Source organism: Lolium rigidum, chromosome 6 (genome assembly GCF_022539505.1).
Source record: "Lolium rigidum isolate FL_2022 chromosome 6, APGP_CSIRO_Lrig_0.1, whole genome shotgun sequence".
In the NCBI taxonomy this organism is placed as follows: domain Eukaryota; kingdom Viridiplantae; phylum Streptophyta; class Magnoliopsida; order Poales; family Poaceae; genus Lolium; species Lolium rigidum.
The window spans coordinates 146,035,609-146,054,801 of NC_061513.1; the positions used below are offsets into that span (position 1 = coordinate 146,035,609).

The 19,193-nt window shown below is 43.0% G+C and overlaps 2 protein-coding genes across 3 annotated transcripts; one reads left to right on the top strand and one right to left on the bottom strand.

Annotated features, from left to right (window-relative positions):
- The first annotated feature begins 344 nt into the window (after positions 1 to 344).
- LOC124661892 (60S ribosomal protein L5, mitochondrial-like) lies at positions 345 to 1,991 on the top strand. The gene is made up of 4 exons (XM_047199781.1): positions 345 to 455; positions 568 to 641; positions 725 to 779; positions 1,055 to 1,991. The coding sequence occupies exons 1-4, from the start codon at positions 387 to 389 to the stop codon at positions 1,658 to 1,660; spliced, it is 804 nt and encodes a 267-aa protein (XP_047055737.1). The 5' UTR covers positions 345 to 386; the 3' UTR covers positions 1,661 to 1,991.
- A 1,807-nt stretch (positions 1,992 to 3,798) lies between these two features.
- LOC124663468 (mitogen-activated protein kinase 8) lies at positions 3,799 to 10,203 on the bottom strand. 2 transcript variants are annotated; one of them, XM_047201166.1, is made up of 10 exons: positions 9,839 to 10,203; positions 8,025 to 8,433; positions 6,945 to 7,072; positions 6,771 to 6,830; positions 5,990 to 6,139; positions 5,752 to 5,907; positions 5,453 to 5,664; positions 5,234 to 5,335; positions 4,861 to 4,937; positions 3,799 to 4,772 (listed from the first exon to the last, which is right to left on the bottom strand). In XM_047201166.1, the coding sequence occupies exons 1-10, from the start codon at positions 9,872 to 9,874 to the stop codon at positions 4,351 to 4,353; spliced, it is 1,752 nt and encodes a 583-aa protein (XP_047057122.1). In that variant the 5' UTR covers positions 9,875 to 10,203; the 3' UTR covers positions 3,799 to 4,350. The 2 variants fall into 2 exon arrangements, with proteins under 2 accessions (XP_047057122.1, XP_047057123.1); XM_047201167.1 differs by lacking the exon at positions 9,839 to 10,203 and adding an exon at positions 8,817 to 8,932.
- Between the last annotated feature and the right edge of the window lie 8,990 nt (positions 10,204 to 19,193).

Sequence of the window (19,193 nt, forward strand, 5' to 3'; positions counted from 1 at the left end):
AATATTCAAGACGTCTCCTATACACATTTTCATGGTGTCAGATTTATTCTTTCCTGTGACTCGTCAAGACGTCCCTTATACACGTCTTCACGTACCTCTACACTGACCCTACTAAGATGAAACATGCAATACATCGTATTTGGATGTTTTTTCTTTGATTGAGAATAATCTGGATAGTAAATTAAGTTTTTTTTAGAAAAGATAGTAAATTAAGTGAGATCGATTACACTCATGTGGCCATGTCAATGCAGTAACTGGGCCAGGCCCAAGAAGGAGAATGGTTATGCGTAGAGCTGGGAGTTACGTATCGCGCTCCACACTTCCTCCTCACAGGCCGCCGCCGCCGTCGCCGTCGCCGCCGCTGGGAAAGCTTGAGCAGAGAAGCCATGGCCATCGGATCTCTCATCGCCGCGTCCAGGTCCAGCCGTGCCCTCGCTGCCGCCGCTATCTCTCAGGTTAGGCCCCCCTTTCCCCCCTCCCGCGAGTTTCTTGAAGCTCTCCACGAGAGAAACATGGCACCGATCTACAAGGTCTTTGAACTGATCTGATGCATCGTGTTTTGTTCAGGCTTCCAGGGTGCACCAACACACCACCATCTCTCCTCTGCTCTCCAGGCTTGGACCGGTCGCTCGCGCCTTCAGGTAAGTTTGTGACGCCAACGCCATGTGCCAGCCTGCCTCTTGCTTGTGAAGAGTGTTGAATTGTATGTGTTCTACGTGTGCAGCTCAAGCCCTGGAGCAGCTGATGTGGATCCAGGCGTCTCTGTCATGGAAGGGCAGGTGTGCTTTTTTGCCTATTTCCGCCCTAATGGCTCTGAATCTATCATGTTCTGCTAATTGTGTAGAGTGTACCCATTTGTAATTTGCAAATGAACAGCAATATCATGTCATTAGTTTGTAAGGCCATTTCTGTACCCGTATGCAGTCAGTTGTTTGATGTTCAATTGGTCTGATGTTTCGATGCTGATGACGAAAAACCTTCACTTGGTACTTTGGTAGTAGTTTAGTAGTGGTGCTGCCGGTAGAAATTGCTAACAGATAGTTTATTTGCGCAGACACGGCGGGTGGGCAAGAAGGCCAAGGGCGCGAAAAGCGGAAAAGCCATGATGTTTCCGCTCCATTTTCATTACGAAGACGTATTGCGTGAGGATCTGCTGCTCAAACTTAATCACACCAATGTCATGGAAGTCCCTGGGTTGTTCGAGATCAGACTGGTACCAAAATCCACCTCTGATGCCAAAATCCAATTTGGAAAATTGGCCATGGAGATTCTGTGTGGCCAGAAATCCATACAGGCACAATTGCCTGACCATTTGAAATCAGGAAGGTCGTCAGCCAACTCATTTCTGGCGTCCCAGAAAGACGCTACATCTCTAAGACAGAGCATCATTCGAGGGCATGGAATGTACAATTTTCTGGTCAGGGTCTTGACAGTAATGTCTATGTTGGATTCTAAGGTATCGATAGAACAGGGAAACTGCATCAAGTTCTTCATGGCAACTGAGTTTTGCGAGTTCTCCCCAGAGATAGAAGACCATTTCGAGATCTTTGAGAATATTGGAGGGTTCAATGTGACTATTGTCACTTCCGCCTGTTCAAAAGAGGAGACTTCCCTACTGTGGAGTGGCTTTTTGCTCAAAGATGAAGGTGACATTAACTAAGATGCTGGAGATGAAGCAATGAGATCACAGGTGTCACGGCTAAATATGAACTGAGATGAAAGCTTTTAGCATTTTGTAATCTGTAATTTTCCCAGGACAAGCATTCCAAGATGCCAAGAACGAAAAAGTTGGGTACTTCCTTGGCTTTTCTTGCTGCGTTAGTAGCCAGTTACTTGTGAAGTTTGGCTTCTCAAGTAGGCTATGATTCTGGATAGCAACTGGTGTAGATTTTCTTTTGTTACCTGAAGCTAGCCAATATTTGTCTTGCGCTTGAAGTTTATCATTCGAACTGATAACATATTTACTGGGACGTTGTGTTCCTCTTGTTGCTTTTCTTGTGGATGGACATATGGTGTATGTTACTCAAGTGAATGCAGGAGAGCAGTTCTCAAGCATAATATTTCATTTTTAGCCTACCCCAACTTGGTTGGGAAAAAGGCTTTGATGTTGTTGTTGGTGGTGGTGGTTTTCTCTTGTGAATTTATAGATTTCAACTTGAATCTTATCTGGGAATGATATGTAGCAAGGTGGGCCCAATGAGTAATTTATTTTTAGTTGCCTGATGTACTGAACAAAAAAGAGAAGCACATGCTTAAATATTAACTTCAGTTCTTAGAAGGCCTTTCCAGACACAGATTATGCGTTCCTGTTGCATCATGGGAAAAATAAGGACATTGTATGGTTGCCTGCACGAGGGCACTGTAGTTTGTTTGGTTGATTCTTCCATCTCCTATGATTAGTCATCTTTCTAATTACAAACTTGAAGTAATAGTGTTCACATTCTCTCTATTTCAAACCCTCCGTAACAACTACTTCTAATTACAAAAGTATTTTTTTGGACTGCTGACTTCTTGATGGCACACTTGCCATTAACCATACAGAAACATTTCAAAAAGGCAAGCAACAAGCAAATTCATAATGGCGTCAAAGAATGAGCATGCTAACATATTTGCTGAATTATTATAGGAACCATCAGAGTACATAGTTTATGTTCATCATCACTGCAACTCTCGTGCCCATCCAAAAAAATGAAATGTAGAAATGCAATATTCATATATATAACAAGATGAACATAAACCGGACAACCATAGAAATAGAATGCATGACAAAATGTAGAAATAATACAATCAAGTAAAGTTAACACCCAGTTCAAATGGTAGTGCACGCCACAAAGCTAAAGGAACATAATCGATCCCACTATTAATGTTACACCACATGAGACATAAATTCTAATTCCTTCTCCTGTACGCATAATGCCTCTTTAACCAACTGAACCTGCCCTCACTTGTATTCATAGTATAAAACATGCAACGATTTTTCAAAATTACCAGACAATTTAGATGAACACATCTGACAAAAGAAAAACTCCGAGAGGTAAATGCATACAATTTGCTTTCAGGGGTCTTGTCATGTTTCATCTGTACACGCTTATGAATTTGCTATCAAATATAAACTCTAACCAGGAAGAAAAAATCGTAAGAACCAAGGGACTTGTGTCAAATTTCGTGCCAAAGAAAGCACATACACCAAAAGCAAACCATTGAGCATATATACTCTGGTAATCTGCGGAAATATGGCACAGATCAGTCACATACAGCAAGGACACACTTAAGCTCTCGCGTCTTGCCATATAAAGCAACACAACAAGCATATAGTACATGAACATCAAGCATCTGCTCTGAAATTTTTCTGTCAGTCACTATGCCATAGATCAACCATGAACCACAAAGCCTGTGACCTAATCTCAGGCAAACGCTTGCAACCACAACAGCATGCAAATACATGTAAAAATTCTTAGCAAGAAAATCTCAACTCAGAAACCACTAGCACTAAATGGATTCGTAGTTCTATGAGCACGTTGCTGTTAATACTGAAAAACCATGCACGTATCTCATATACTCCCTCCTTTCAAGTCTTATCCAACGTTTTAACACTTTGACCACTGACACACTCTAAAGATATAGATCGGGCATGTAAAAATAGCATGGTTGTGTTTGTCTTGTAAAGTACCTTCATGCCATATATCGTATTACTACTAATTCTTTAGCCATGTTATGAGTGAAAATCATGGTCAAAGTAGTACATATCTGTATGTTGGAAAATAAATGGGAGTAGCAATTATTGTCAGAGACACGGGGTTCAGCCAACAGCCCACAAAACTAACAGTTCACTACCATTCGATCTTACTAAAGTTTGGTTGTATTATTCTGTTACAGATCTAAACATACTAAGTAAGTATTACAGCACTGAATTCCTACAGAAGCATAACTGCTTCAAACCAAGGAAAAAGATCACGGTGCACAAATCTAAAACAAAACTGACGGCTGTCTCTGGCAGTAGCACTAAGGAAAAATCAAGTTATTTATGTACAGAAGTCACCATTTTCATTATTCCCACGTGTTTCCTTTCTTTCAGAGTACATAGACACCCATCATCTTCTCACCCCAGCCTCCCCCTTGGCAGCAAATAGCCCATGTCATTCCATTATTTGGCAGCCAGATCAACAGGCAGGATGTTGTCCATGCAGAATCTTCGTTTTTTCTTTTCTTTAGCAGACATCAACTTCCTCCTCGATCAGAGATCATCGATCCACTGTCTGAATCTTTGGCCCATGGGGCAACTTTGGAAGCATTTCGATTCTTCCACGTTATTACTTCAGGTAAGCAAGCATTTTGGAAATAGCCACTGCACTAGTACATCCTTGAGACTCCGTACTGGGCAGCACTGACCTTACTGTAGCTACCTCCGACTGCAGCAATGCCGTTAAACGGGGCAATTCCCTGCATCATGTTAGGCTGCAACGCAGCCCTTTCTGCTACATCACCTTTTGGAGCACCCTTTGGAATGTAATAGGAGGTAGACCTCAAGTCGGGAGAGACCATCTTCGCATCCATGAAACGCTGCAAAGGCTGGTACTGCATGCGGTCTTTTTCAAGCTCCTGCTGTAACTCCCTCTCTGAACTGTCTGACTTTCGGTGGTAGGCGTATGCTGATAAATTGGTCGCAGCTGCAGGAAGCACTGGATTCCTCGCCACCCTTCGTTGACTGTACGGATCCATAGCGCTTGAATTCTCATATGGTATTACCGGACCAACCACTCTTCCTGGTCTACCTGCAAAATTTCGCAGGAAAGAGGTTATATCATATTGGTACTACTCGAAGAATAAAACACTAGACATCTACTTAGAAGAAACTATTACCTGCTGGAATTCTTTGGGGAACTTGGGAAGGCTTTTGGTCTTTCGGAGGAATTGGTGTAGAATGTACTGTAGTCGTCCTGCAAATTGCAAAGTAATGTCAGCAACAAATTTGGGCACTCTATGTCATTATTATCACCCCAAATCATCAAACATGTATTGAAATTCCTGACTACCATACCATTTTTTTTCATCTAAAGTGATTCCGTAGTACCATGAAATCACCGAAGAACAATCTTTTAACTACGCGAATATAGCTATTCATTTAGTTATATTAATGGAATCTCTTTTTAAAACAGAAAAAGCAGAGCATGGCGGCATATACTATTAGTGAAATATTTGCAGTGGAAAGAAAAACCGTCAAGGTTCTTGTTACCTGGGGAGCGAAACATGCTTCCTGTCTGATGAAACAACTGCTCCTCCCTTCCCTCCATTTTCCTCCAAGTTGGCAAATTGCCTCCGGAAATTGTCAACAGCACTTCGCAATAACATAGGCACAACACAACCAAAATTGGATCAGTTATGAAAATTGGCATGCAAAAATGGTGAGGTGGGATAGCAGGTTATAAAAAATTAGATGTCTTATGCTAACAACCTTGGATATAGGAAGTTCGGTTTTTCAGTTCCATTGATGTAATCCTTGAGAAGTTGAGGATGATACTCCAATATCTCCCGGAATATAAGCTCCTTTACGTCCTCTTTGGTAACCTTTTTCCGTTCAAACTCAAACTCCAGTTTCGTTATTGGCTGGCAGGATGGTTCCCTCTCTACCTTCCCAAGGCCTTTAAAATATGGATCAGCTAAAGCCTGATTATGATAATCGAACAAAGAATATTAGAATGACTAAGTTTTTAACACCTAGGTTTTAGTCAAATTTTATGTGGAAACATTTACCTCTTCCGCCGTTGGTCTATCCTTGGGGTCAAATGATAAAAGCCGCTGCATAAGTTTGAGTGCAGCAGGATCTGCTTTAGGGAACCTCTCAGAAAAAGATACTGGCTGTTTTTTTCTCATACTACTCAAGTACCTCCTAGCCTTCTCATTCCGAATCTGCAGTTGCAAAGGGATTAACGATGCTTGACATTTATGGATAATGTACTTTGGATCATGAATCATGAACGGAAAAGCATACCCTGGAAACAGTATCCAGCGACGGCGTACCCAAGAGATCAGTCATTAAATCCAACTGGTGAACTACATTTTTACCAGGAAACAAAGGTTTCCCAGTTAAAATCTCCGCAAAAATGCAACCAATGCTCCATATGTCGATAGCTGGTGAATACTGCAGAGAACAAGCGATTTAGCATCCTGAATCTAACATATAAAACTTTTAAAGAGTGCAGCTGAGATAAGGTATTTATTGCCATCTTATTAGCATAGACCAACTGACTATCTAGGATCTAGTAGTAGTATGAACCTTGAATTCAGTCTGGTGAGTGGTGACACATGCCTTATACAAGAAAGAAACTTGCCAATGCATGAAAATAAAAATATGATATCCATCATACAGCAAAGCTGTAGACCATACATGGAACACGATAGTGAAACCTTGTACAGGCTTGTAGCGCCTGTACATGCTGAGAACTGAGTGCTAGCTCAGTGGCAGGAGTTCAAGGTGTTGAACCGACCCCTTAGGGGTGCTATTCGTGCTAAAAAGCGGGATAGGTCTCATATCCTATCTAACAACGTATAGCCAAGGGAGGGATCATTCCCCCGTTTGTAACGTTTTAAAACCTTGTGCAGGCTGTGAGTTGTGACAAATGATTATCTTCTTCTTTATTGCTATGTACATAATAATAATACACGATATTAAAAAACATAGCCTGCTCAGGAATCGCATGAGGCATGTTTGTAAGGAACGTAGCACACACAGTATCCTAACAAACAACTACAGAGATGTGCACACTAATTACCTTAGTAAAGAAAGACCCACAAAGCTCAGGAGCCCTATACCACCTAGTAGCAACATAATCCTGCAGAAAATCATGAATATAAGATGAAAATTAAGTGACAAAATTCTATTCTTGAATACAAATCAAATTTGGCAAATAACAAGTATGTGACTCTAGTGCAGCAAAATCACATACCGTCCAGAACACAGTCGTAGGAGTGTCATTAAATGCCACTCGTGCTAGACCAAAATCACATATTTTGAGTTTACAATTAGCATTTGCTAATATATTCTTTGGCTTCAAATCACGATGATAAACATTAGCTGCAATCATATAAACATCGGTTAGAATATAGACAATAGTAAATAAGCAATTGAGCATGCACTTTAAACTGGAAACGGAGGGTTTTTTAAGCTGATAGAGATAGTGGCTCAATGATGGATAGTAGAAAATAATCATGATGACATCAAAGGTAATGCAAGTAAGTGTGCATTTGTCAACAAAAGGTTTGAAAGAAAGTGGGTGATATTATTAAGGTCAATCAAAGGCCAAATGTTGGTATCTGGAGGCAAATTATCACACAAGTACATAATTAATTGAGGACAAAGCACGGAGGAGACTTGTATAGGATCTCCTCATTAGGTGAGATCATAAGATCAGCTCATAAAAAACATATTTACAAAATGCGAAAAAATCGGAAAAAATTATACAACATAATTATGGTCTGTATCTACAACTCCAAAAAAATTCATCTCAAAACTCAATCCACATTTAGAGAAACAAAAAAGATAAATTCTATTGTGAATAGTGCCAGCTTGGGGTGAATAGTATTTCACACTATTCATTCCCAAATTTATCTTTTTTGGCTCTCTAAATGAAGGTCGAATTTGAAGCAGCAGTTTTTTGGTGTTGCATATATAACACAGATATATGTTGTCGATCTTTTTGAGAATTTCTGAACATGTTTTTTGTCTTTTAAAAAATTGATCTCATAGATCCTACCCAAGTTGTCCCCGACAAAGCATAGTTTTCCCTAAATATGGTGGCCTTGGTTATTGAGTAAGCACTTAGCACTACACTGAAATTTACGTGTGAGTGCACTACTCAAAATGGTATGCTCCTAATGGAGCACAACAAAGCATCAATACTGAACTGTGGATAGAGTATTACAAAAAGAATTGTCCCTCGACTAGATACTTGGGAAAGATTATAACGTGGTGATGGAGAATTGTGTAGCAACTCAGATTTCAATTTGAAAGAAGAAAAGCAGCATACCGGTATGAATGTATTTCAGTGCACGAAGCATCTGATATAGAAAGAATTGATGGTGCTCCTTGGTTAAGTCATCATTGGCCTTGATGACTTGGTGGAGGTCTGTATCCATCAGCTCAAAGACAACATAAATATCCTTGAAATCCCTCCTCGACGGAGGTAACATTATGTGCCTAATCTCAACGATATCAGGATGTCTCAATAGCCGGAGTAATTTGATCTCACGGAGGATCCGGGCAGCATCAGACAAGTGCTCAAAGATATTGTGTATTTTCTTTATTGCCACCTTGTCGCCGGTATGTTGGTCAATAGCTGAACAAACGACACCGTAACTCCCTTTGCCAATGACCTCCTGAATTTTGTATCGGTTAGCATCACCGTATTCACTGAAGAAGTCCATGTCCGATGAACCCTGAAAAGCGCAACAAACGGAACCGAGTTAATAAACACAGGCACAATGAAAAGAAAACAAGGCCCAATTTACCGAGTAACATCTGCTTCAAGCATTAAGCTTAATGTCAGATGGCCCAGCCTGCCTACAAGTATAATAACTTAGTCAAGCGCGAGACAAATTTCAGATCATTCTTTGGATAAACCCAAAAACTTGTCACGGAAAGCTTTAAATGAAACAATTTTGGAAAAAAAGAAAGACGAAGTTTATCTAGGGTGGTTTCCAAATAAATTATCCAAATCCTGAATAAAATAGTCAAACTTTGTATACAAGCTCGCCTCCTAGATCCTACCAAACGGGATCACTGAAACAGCAGGCTCATAATCTGCATTCAAGTAACTCACAGCGGATTCTAGCGTGATTAATTGGACTCCGTTAGCTTCTGGATGAAGCACAATTGGGCAGCGTTACTCCTGGACCAAGCTTAAAGACCGTAGCTACACCTTCCTGTCCGTGTTGTGTAAATCTCCTTGGTCTCCAGCGATGAGCTAAACAGGGCTTATCGAGCGGCGAAATAATGCTTACATAAGCCCAGCAGAATGGCTCTTTTTAAGGATGTGTTCCTGGGCACAAAACCATCCACATCGATATGCCGTCCAAGTGGGCATAGAATATCTTGGCAACCTAATCCACTAACGCAACTAAGATGATTGGCCATTATTTTTTGGCAGGAAAAGGGACGGTAATTGAAGAAGGCCACAGAATTGGATGTTTGAGATAAACATATCTACTCAGCGAATCTAATACGGCATTTTGCGTCTGTGGCGCCTCTCTTACTAAGTTGCATCTGAATCATCCTTTTTCCGTGCTTTCTCTCTGGTGTTGATTACCTTTAAGGGGCAATGAGTATTCTACTACTAACATGGAAAAGTCAGGGGCGAATATGATTTCCTTTAGAGGAGCAGAAGAAGACGTTGCCCGAGCCTAGAAGGTTTCAGATGTTATCGGGAAAGGAAAGCATCCAGCGGAGAGAACCTTGTGGTAATTCAGATAAGTTGTGATCCAGAAACAGGAGCGGAAGAGAATCTGTTTGGCGAAAGAAATGGAACACAGGAGCGGCTCCGAAGCTCAAATCAAAGGTATAGGGAATTATCCACGGAAGGATAAGGTAAGTCGCGGAAAAGAATGGCGAGAACAAATCCGTACGACCATGCGCGCAGAAATCAAACAATTCTCCTGAGAAGAGGAGTTTGTTCTTCCCCTAATCCCACGGCTCCCGGTGCCCAAATCCTTTGTGAGGTTGGAAGAACCCGCCGGACCAACAACCGATCTCCAAACGCGCGCGGCCAACAACCCACACGGGCACACCGTCGCCGAAAGCCAACCACCCCGCAACCAAGAAACAACCACCGGGAGACCCACCCACCTTCCTCCGCTGCTGCTGCTGCTGCTCCGGCTGCATCGCTCCTCCGCCTCCTCACCGGTCCTCCACCCGCATTTGCCGCCGCCGCCCGCACGCGCGTAAGAGAGATCTCTCTTCCCGGAATGAATCGATCTCTCGGTCGATCTCTGGATCAATGGAAGGAGCGCTGGGTGGCTGCGACCCCAACCGGAACGCTCGCCCCGCTCTTGTGGCCTCCTGGCTCGCTGCGACTGAGCAACTCGCGGGGCGGGGCGAGGCGATGGGGTGGGTCTGACTCTGGCTGGTGTGAGTTGTGGCGTTGGTTCGTTCTTGTGGCCGGGTGGGGCAAAGGTGGTGTTGATAAAAGGGAAAGGAAAACAAGGAAGCTCCCTCCGCTCCGTGTCGTCCCCGCCTCGTGCGATCAGGTTCGGTCACCGGCCTGGGGGCCTCTCGCCGCCATGAGCGGCCGTTAAAAAGGGGAGCTTTATTTTACCGGCCGCGCGCGCCGTGGTGCGGGGTGGCTCAGCTCCATCCCCATGTGAGAGGGTTTTGGGTTGGTTCGGGCGGCGTGGCGTGCTATCCAGGTCGCTTCGCTTCCAAAAAAAAGTCATTTTTAGCTCTCAAGCACAAGTGCTCTTGGTATATTAGAAAATTTAGCAATTTATATAAAATCAGGTAATAATATATCTCAGTAACGTGCAAAATTTCAATTTTAAATGTTGTGTATTGTGAGCTACACAGAAATGACACTATGCTTAGATCTACAATTCTGTCTTTTTTTTGTGTAACCCAAACTGCACATTATTTTCAACTAAAATTTTGCACGTTTGTGAGATACATTACCGGCTACATCATGACTTTTTTCTAGATTTTTTTAAAACTTAAAATTATGATTTTTAACTTTTTAAAAATTAAATACAGATCACTAGTGGTTTCCATATGCAACAAATCTCTGTCCCCTCTTTCGTCGTACTTTTCTTCGGTGCTAAGTGGTGTGCCTTTTCATCTGGGTTTGGGTTGGCGCTCGACGTAGGAGTTTGGTTTGGCCGGTGCGACCACGACGAATCGCTAGCCCGGCAAAGCTGATTTTTCACGCATTTCCTTTCATCTCGCCGTCGCCGTTCCTTTGTGGCCGGCCGGCCACATGGGCATGTGCGTGGAACGCAAGTAGCAGTGGTTTTTGTTCGTGCGTGCGCCGCGCCTAGCGAAATCTCTTTTGGTTTACTGTACTATAGTAGCTGAAAAAAATATAAGGACGCGATTTGCGGTCGGAAGTTTCGTTCGTGCGTGCGCCGCGCCGCGATGATACGATAAGATATCGCAATTATCGGGTTGGTGGATCTGGATTTCTTCCGTCTCAAGAAAATATGTGTGGATAACTGGATAAGGCATCTGCTCTGTCTCTCTACCCGAAGCTCGCCCACGTGAGTGGCAAATAATGTGCCATGCGGGGTTTAATCATGAGAGTGTGTCTGTACTCTGTAGGTAGCATTTTGTTTCCGTTCTTTAATTTCCCAAAATTCACATTGCCTCGCCCGTACGATCCTCCTTGTAATCATATACATACCCATCATCAGCTCATATTTGGCCTAACAAAATGCTTTGAATTGAAGCTTTATCCAGATGGCAAAAAAGATTCAGCGCAATTTAATTTGGGCACACTTGTATTGAACATAGTACTACATGGCTGCGCCAATTTATTTGCCAGGGAGACTAGCTTTGTTTCTTCACCCTCATATAACTATCATTTGCAAACGGACATTTTCAAACTTAGCTTGCATTCATGTTGACATCAACACAAGTGACAGTCATCCACACGGGCACAATTGTTTTACCTCTTCCGGAAAGTCTGCGTGGCAATATCTATCGGCTCTTCACGGATAACACGGAATTTAACACTAGTCAATCATGAGGACAAATCATTCAGAGAATTATTGTCTCTCTTGAATAGCAACACCATTCAATTTTTTTAGTGCTTCCTAGCTCATGGCGATAGACATATGGGCTAGATATATCAAGCCTTTACGAGTGGTCTTTTTCTATTTAACTATGAATAATTAAGAATTTAATGTTCTTCCATTATGAGGAACCAATCATTTAAAGAATTATTGCCCCCATACGATAGCTACATTCAAGTTCTAGTGGTTTCTTTTGTTTGAATTTATCTCTTTCCTATATATGTAGCTGCGTGGACAAACTTGCATTTCCATCTAATTGTGCAAATATTCACACGCGCTAGAGCTTGTTTTCTTGGACCGTTGAAAGTTATATTTTAGCTTAGAGTATAAATCAACAAGTATTTTCATTTATTTCCAAGGCATGTAAATTCGTTGTATTATTATTATTATTATTATTATTATTATTATTATCATGTACTGGTGTACTTCATATGACAACAACACATTTACACAAGGTACGCTCAAAGCACATAGCTGTCTTATAATTTTCAAGACATGTTTATCGTTGCATTAGTATCATGTACTATTGTACTATATAATTGACAGCAACACATTTACACAATTTTATTCTCTAAGCACATAGAAGTCGTATACCTTGAAAAGATAATTAGGACATCTACTGGCACAATAAACCTCAAGGAAAAATACCTATGAAAGGTTTTTGGGTTTTAGGATTGGTAAAGAAATGACCTTTGTTCTCGAAATTCGTATATTGTTTCTATGGGTCACCTAAACCTCTTTGTCAAAGAATTTACGAGGGATTGTTTTGTACTGCTCCAACATATTTCGCAGCATACAATCCATGTGTCTTGTAAGCCTTTTCCTACAATCCAATGATGCTCTTAACATAGTTCAAATCACTGAATATTGAAAATATTCTTGAAATATAAAATCATCTAGACCCTCCATAAACTGCAATATTACATATATATTCTTTTATACAGCACTGACTCTTATTAATTCTTCATATGCATGCCCTTTGGACCAAAAGAATGGTTGCACTAGATTTCTCTGGATTGTCTTCTCATAGTCCTCATTATGCATGAATTTCAATGTCCTTTGCAGCCTATTTTCCAAACTCATTTTTGTAGGATCAATAATAATTTTCACAAATTCTACCGAAATTACTATTCATGTACTTTATATATGTTTTGCATCATCTTTTTTTTCACTTGCATTCATGCCAATTTTTTTGATTTTCGCACTACTACAGTTAATAAAAAAAAGACACGTGGTATCAATAGTGTGTACGTGGCTAACCACATGTAGGTCGACGACCAGAATTTGTTTTTGCACCTCAACCTGTGTATACAGATGTATGACGTGCAGCAGCATGCATCACATTCACAAATTTAATTCGACGTCATCGTTGCGTGCAAACTTGTCTATATATGTTGGTGGGACTTGCTTCTTGAAAGAATTGACCATAAAATTAATTGGACCCAACGAATTTGTCAGAGTTTGACACAAATGTTTGTATTTTCGACTATATAAGTCCAATCTAGACTAGGAAATCGCTGATATTTTTTTTGTATAATTCCTGAGATTTCGCTCTGTGCTGTTCATCTTGCGTCAGTGCGAGGTGGATATTGTCTCTGTGTTTAAGCAAGCAGTATTGTATTCAGTGGGTGTTAGTCGTGTTAATATATTTGCGCATGGCATTCCTTTCCTCTGTTCAGAAGCTACTAGATTAAGGTGCGGTTTTATCGAAAATGGTGAATGGAACCTGGGTGCGCGCGCACCCATTTACGAAAAGTTCAAAAAAATGCTATTTAAAAGTTTCAAGAAAATGTGAAGTAAATTTTTGCATGTATATATTATGTTGATACTTACTCGTGTGTGTTTTCACGAAAAAATACCATTGTGTGTGACCTACACAAAAATGACAAAATATAAATTCCTATTCCTGTGAATAGTACAAATTCCTATTCACTATTCTCATTTGGACATTTTGTCATTTTTATGCATGCCACACACAATGGTATTTTTTCGTAAAAACTCACACGAGTAAGTATCAACATAATATGTACATGCAAAAATTTACTTCACATTTTTTTGAAAACTTTTAAATAACATTTTTTAAACTTTTCGTAAACGGGTGCGCGCGCACCCAGGTTCCAAACGTCCGGGTCGGCGGTTTTATCCTATATTGTCCACGAAAGTAACCACGCGGTCGCTCTCCTAGATCTAACACAAGGCATGCGTTGGTCATACTATGATATCTGCAAGAAATTTCATGGCTGCACGTTAGCTCGACAACTGTCGTTGCCCGCAACAAGTGAAAACGGCGGTCAATCTTCACAAACCAATACCTTGCGTTTGCGTTGGAGAAATTGTGTCCAACGTGTACCCGAGGTGTCGTCTCCTGCGCGCATGCATTCTTGATGAAGATCCCGTTGGGATTTTCTTTACCTACTGTAGATGGCTTTTCATTTTACAGGAACCGTTGGCCCGTGCAGGCCGGATTTGCTGAAGAAAGTCGGCCACCAGCTCACACCACCTGTTTTCATCAACTAGCTGGGGCCTGGAGACTGGCATCCATCCGGTTGAGGTTGATCACCTGCTTCCCCGAACCCCGATCGAGCTCCGCTCCCGGTACATGTCACATGCGCAGCCAGGAACCGGACAAGCCGGGCGGACGAGCTGTCGCTTTTACTGGAAAGGCGACGTCCCCATCTGCTGCCCTGCCCCCGCCGCGCCTTCACCGTCGGTTCGTGCTACGGCCGGGACACGAGCTGCTCGACTGACGGTGTCCCCATCCTGTCGTGCTCCTTTTTAAAAACGTTGCGTTGCGTTGCGCTCGCCGTTGATCCGCGGGCGACGCCAGGCGAGACGGCGACCCTCCCCGGCGCGCCGTGCGGTGAGACCGACGAGAGCCGCGCGATGTCGCCGGCTAGCTAGATACAGCGAAGCCCGCCGAGGACGACGGCGGCTTGGAAGTTGGACGAGGGCGCGGCCACTTGCGCAAATTGGGGGAAGAAGACGGACGAGAGCCCATCCGCTAGCCGGTAGCTGGCTGGCTAGCTGCCGCGGTCGTTTTATCTGTTCCAGGTTCCACTTCGGCGTCTGCTAGCTCGTTGCTCTTCGGTTCGACTGCGACGGCGGGAGCCAGGAAGGACAGCGCGTTGTGTCTCGGTGCAGCGCAGGTGGAGCTCGGAGAAGGCTGACTTGGCCGGTTCTACGCTTAGTCGGGTAGAATGGTAGCTGCTGTTGGGTTTTTGGTGGTAAGCGCTCCTTCAGCGGCTCGACGTAAACGAACGCAGAGTGACCGTTAGCATCCGTGCGGTGAAAATTTGGATTTGTTGTCAGCCCAGCGGATCGACGCATAGTGATCGAACGGTCCGCCGAGATGCAAGCATGGCTCATATTTGGATTGCGATGCATCTATCCGGACGCTGCGCGTGACCGCTCCCCTCTATCTTGGGCTCACCTAGCAGCGACCTTGTTCGCTTCGTCTTCTGCGCGGCGCTGGGCGGTGTCACTTCCAAATCCTGCCAAGTAAAATTAATGACCGCGCACCGATGCATGTTTCCCATGCCTAGCAATGGGTGCTGACACTAATGCACGGCACCACCCTCTAGGCTAGCTCTGGCGTCATGGGCGGAGGTACATGAGGACATGGGTGTACAAATGTACACCCATTATTTTTGAGAAAAGCTTGAATAGATGTGTATAGTTCAGATATATAGAGCAATCTACATTAAATAAATTAGAAAACATGACTAAACTATACTTTTTAGACAAGTGTGTACACCCGTTATTTGGATGCTCTCTCCGCCCATGTCTGGTGTATAAAATGTCCCCTCAAGCAACCCTAACTACCTCCACAATCCCCAACCCTAGCGACATCATTCCATCTTCTCTCCATCCACCTTCTCCTCACACACTCCATGGCGGGTCCCAGGGGCCAAGGTCGTGGGCGCAGACACCATAGCAGGGGCAGGGCTGTCGTGTTGGGTCTGCACCGCCCGCACGCTAGGTCTCATTTGTGGAGTCGGAGTGCTAGCACAGCACGACAAGTACTTCGAGTTCGTCGGAGACGATCATTCGTGGCCGGGGAGATCCGATCCAAACGGCAAAATAACTGGAATGCATCGGACAACCCATTTTGTTTGGTTAGTGACCAATGGTGGCCCGTCGATCGAACGAGTGCGGTTGGTTCTGTACTGAGCTCTTGATTTGATTTTGACGCGAGTAATTGTGTTGATGTGTGACATTCCTTTTACTGCCCGTCTCTTGGACCAAAATTTTAACCAGCCAGCTAGAGCTAGCTATGGTTTCCTAAAAGGTAGGTCACGAGAGATATTTGCAGGTGACAGGATCGGCACGGCTGTATCTACATTTAGGTTTGTCATGTCAGAATGGCTGACTCAAAGATACAATTTTTGTACTGACGTGCAGTGTACTGGTGTGCGAGCATCACCCGTGAGTGAGGCCGTGGGGATTGAACGAAAGCCGGCTCTATACCGTGAACCACCTTGAGAGTTGAAGCACAATATATAAGCGTCAATCTTCTCTTAATAATCCATGCAATGTTCAGGAAAGCACGTGCAAGCCGGACCAACATTTTTTTTTTGCAAAACATAGTACAATTATAGACGTTCACATATACGCACATACACTCACCCCTATGAATGCATGCAGGCACACATCCTACCTCTATGAAAACCTTCGAGAGACCAAGAAACGGATCTGGCATGTATTGAAATTGACGAAGCCACCACATGCGCGTTTAGCCGTCGACAAGAACGTCGCCTAAAGAATATTCTGCCTCTAGAGCAAATTTAATAGTATAGAGAGTTGCTAGTTTGTCAACTATAGCCAACATATAGCTAGCATGTACAATAGTTGGTTCTAAAATGCACTACTTTATCAATACACGACCCATCTTTTAGTCTCATAATATGCTTAGGAGCACATGCTAGAGCTGGCTCTTACATGAGAGCTCACTTTCATTCTCTCTTTTCGTCTCTCCCCTCCAACTAAGCATAAGTACTATATTTAAATATTTGTAGCCTGCTAACTAAGCATTATTGTACTTGCTCTTATGTGACATCAAATTTAAAGCCTCAAATCTAGAATTTAAACTTTGATAGGCTTGGGTGGCACTACCCTCCTAACCATCCAACTATGGGTTGTGTCTCAACGGACCAACATTAAACACCAACAATTTGCAAAAGAATAAAATTAAATACCAACAAAATAACATGTACATTATCATTTTTTAAAAGCAACAAAAAAGGCGGCACATAGCATGTTTGTCTGCGAGTACATTATTTAAATACTAAATTACTAATATGTGATCCGTGATCGATCAAGCTATTGACCCAAGTCAGCTCCAAACGTTGGATCACCTCTATAGGGACCTTATGCATTTTGTATGCAATATATTAGTTGTAGGAACCGGTGGAATCTTCCTTTCAATAATGCAGTTGCTCAAAGAGATCTTAGCCTGATGTACTTAAAGGAACTCCCAATAATTTCCGTATGATAATTTAAGATGTAGTGAGTCCAAGGGGTCCCATACATGCTTCTGCCGCTCATGTTAGGCCATGTTGATCCGATGGAGTAGTTGGCCCTTCCTAGTTTCAAAATCATTGTGGCCTCCCTTTTCGTGCTCAATAATACTAGACTTACGGACTGGTTATGCTACGGACTGGTTACGGACACACGTGGTGCGGGTTGATTGGCTGTGTCTCCCTGCCCTTGCTGAAAAATCGGATCGCGCTCTGATTGCTAGCCTGCTGCTGTGAGTCCGTAAGTGAATTTTGTAAAAGTAGTCCGTACGTGTAGCATTGCTCTTTCGTGCTACACGTACCTACAGTGATCGCAAGTGGAGTGGAGAAACCGGAGTGATGCTGATTGGTTAGTAAAGTTTGAATCGTGTAAGTTCACTTATTTTGATTTTCATATAGTCAACTTTGAAAATTTTCGAAGATCCTACATTAAGTATTGTATCTATGTTGCAGATCTCTCTTCCAGATATAGTGAACTTACTTGGACGAGGCGTTTTTGCACCCGGAAGCATATACTCCCATTTTATGAAATAACTTTTAAACTTAGTTAAAAATGTTAAAAAATCTGAACCAAAAATGGACATGTACATTTCGACATTATATGTGCTTATAAAGTTGTTTCGCGGAAAACCATTTTTTGTGTGTCGTGTTCAAAAAGGACAAAAATTGGTGCTTAAAAAATCTTTTCAAGCAAAATTTCTTTATCTTTTTTTATACTGGACACAAAACATTTTTTTCGCAAAACTTGGCGTGCATACATATAATATCGACATTACGCGCCAAATTTTTGTTTACATTTTTTTGACATTTTGAAATGTTTTTCTCGGAAAATGGTTTTTCTCGGGTACGCGCCAAGTTTAAAAGTGGTTTTGCAAACTTACCTCCTCTTTTCTCAATGTCTAACGATGCAAACGCCCGGCGGACCAAGCTTCGTCACACATTTGGATTGCGAGCTCCCTGACAATATAAGCACAACGTCTTCATGTGTTTTTTTTTGCAGGGAAAAAACATGTGATATATTAAAGCCTCGTACTTACAGCCAGGTCCATCAAAAAAATAAAATTACAAACAAGTTCTCCAGACCCCGATGTTGAAGACGACCCCGATGCCTCCGATGGCGCGCCGCCGCCACTGCATCCCACGATGGCTTGGTACAGATGCAACCCCTTCGCGGACGGGAAGTCACCGGTCGTCGGATCCTAAGAACCTACACTATATGCCATCATCTCCATCGCAAGGCTCCATATCACCTCCTTCTTCTGCTTCATCATGATCTGTCCCTACCGCCACGCTAGCACCAGAGAGGGGAAGACGTGCTCGACTGATCCAGAAACCCTAGAGCTCGGGGAAGGAGAAGACTCGATTGCAGAGCTCCTGAGAGCGCCGCCGCCGGAGAGGGTGAGCTTCTCCACAAAACGCCGCGCTGACCGCACCACCTCCTCCTCCGTGCTGCCGGCGGGCCACCTAGAGAAACCTACACTATATACATGTCGTGGATTGACAATTCCCCACCCTCCCGCCGCCGGAGCGGCCGCCAGAGGTCAGGGGATCGACGATCCGACGACGAGCGAGGTGGATCTCCTGGCTTGGTTCACAAATACGCTTCTCCCTACTGTAGCGGGGGAGGTTCATGTGTTTTGTGTGTGCACCTGGCGGTGTGGTAAACACACTAGAAAGAACTTTCACTTGCCAAGATATGAGAGTTCACACTATGACTCTCATGCTCAACATACCCGACAAGAGGGGTTTAACATTTGCAATAGACTTCACACGATTATCACCTCAACGCAGAATAATCAATCACGTGACTGGCACCCTTCGCATGCAGCATGCGTGAGCTCATGGTGGCCGAGATGCATGGCACTATCCACTTGACGATCACATTCGCTGATAAAACCATAACAT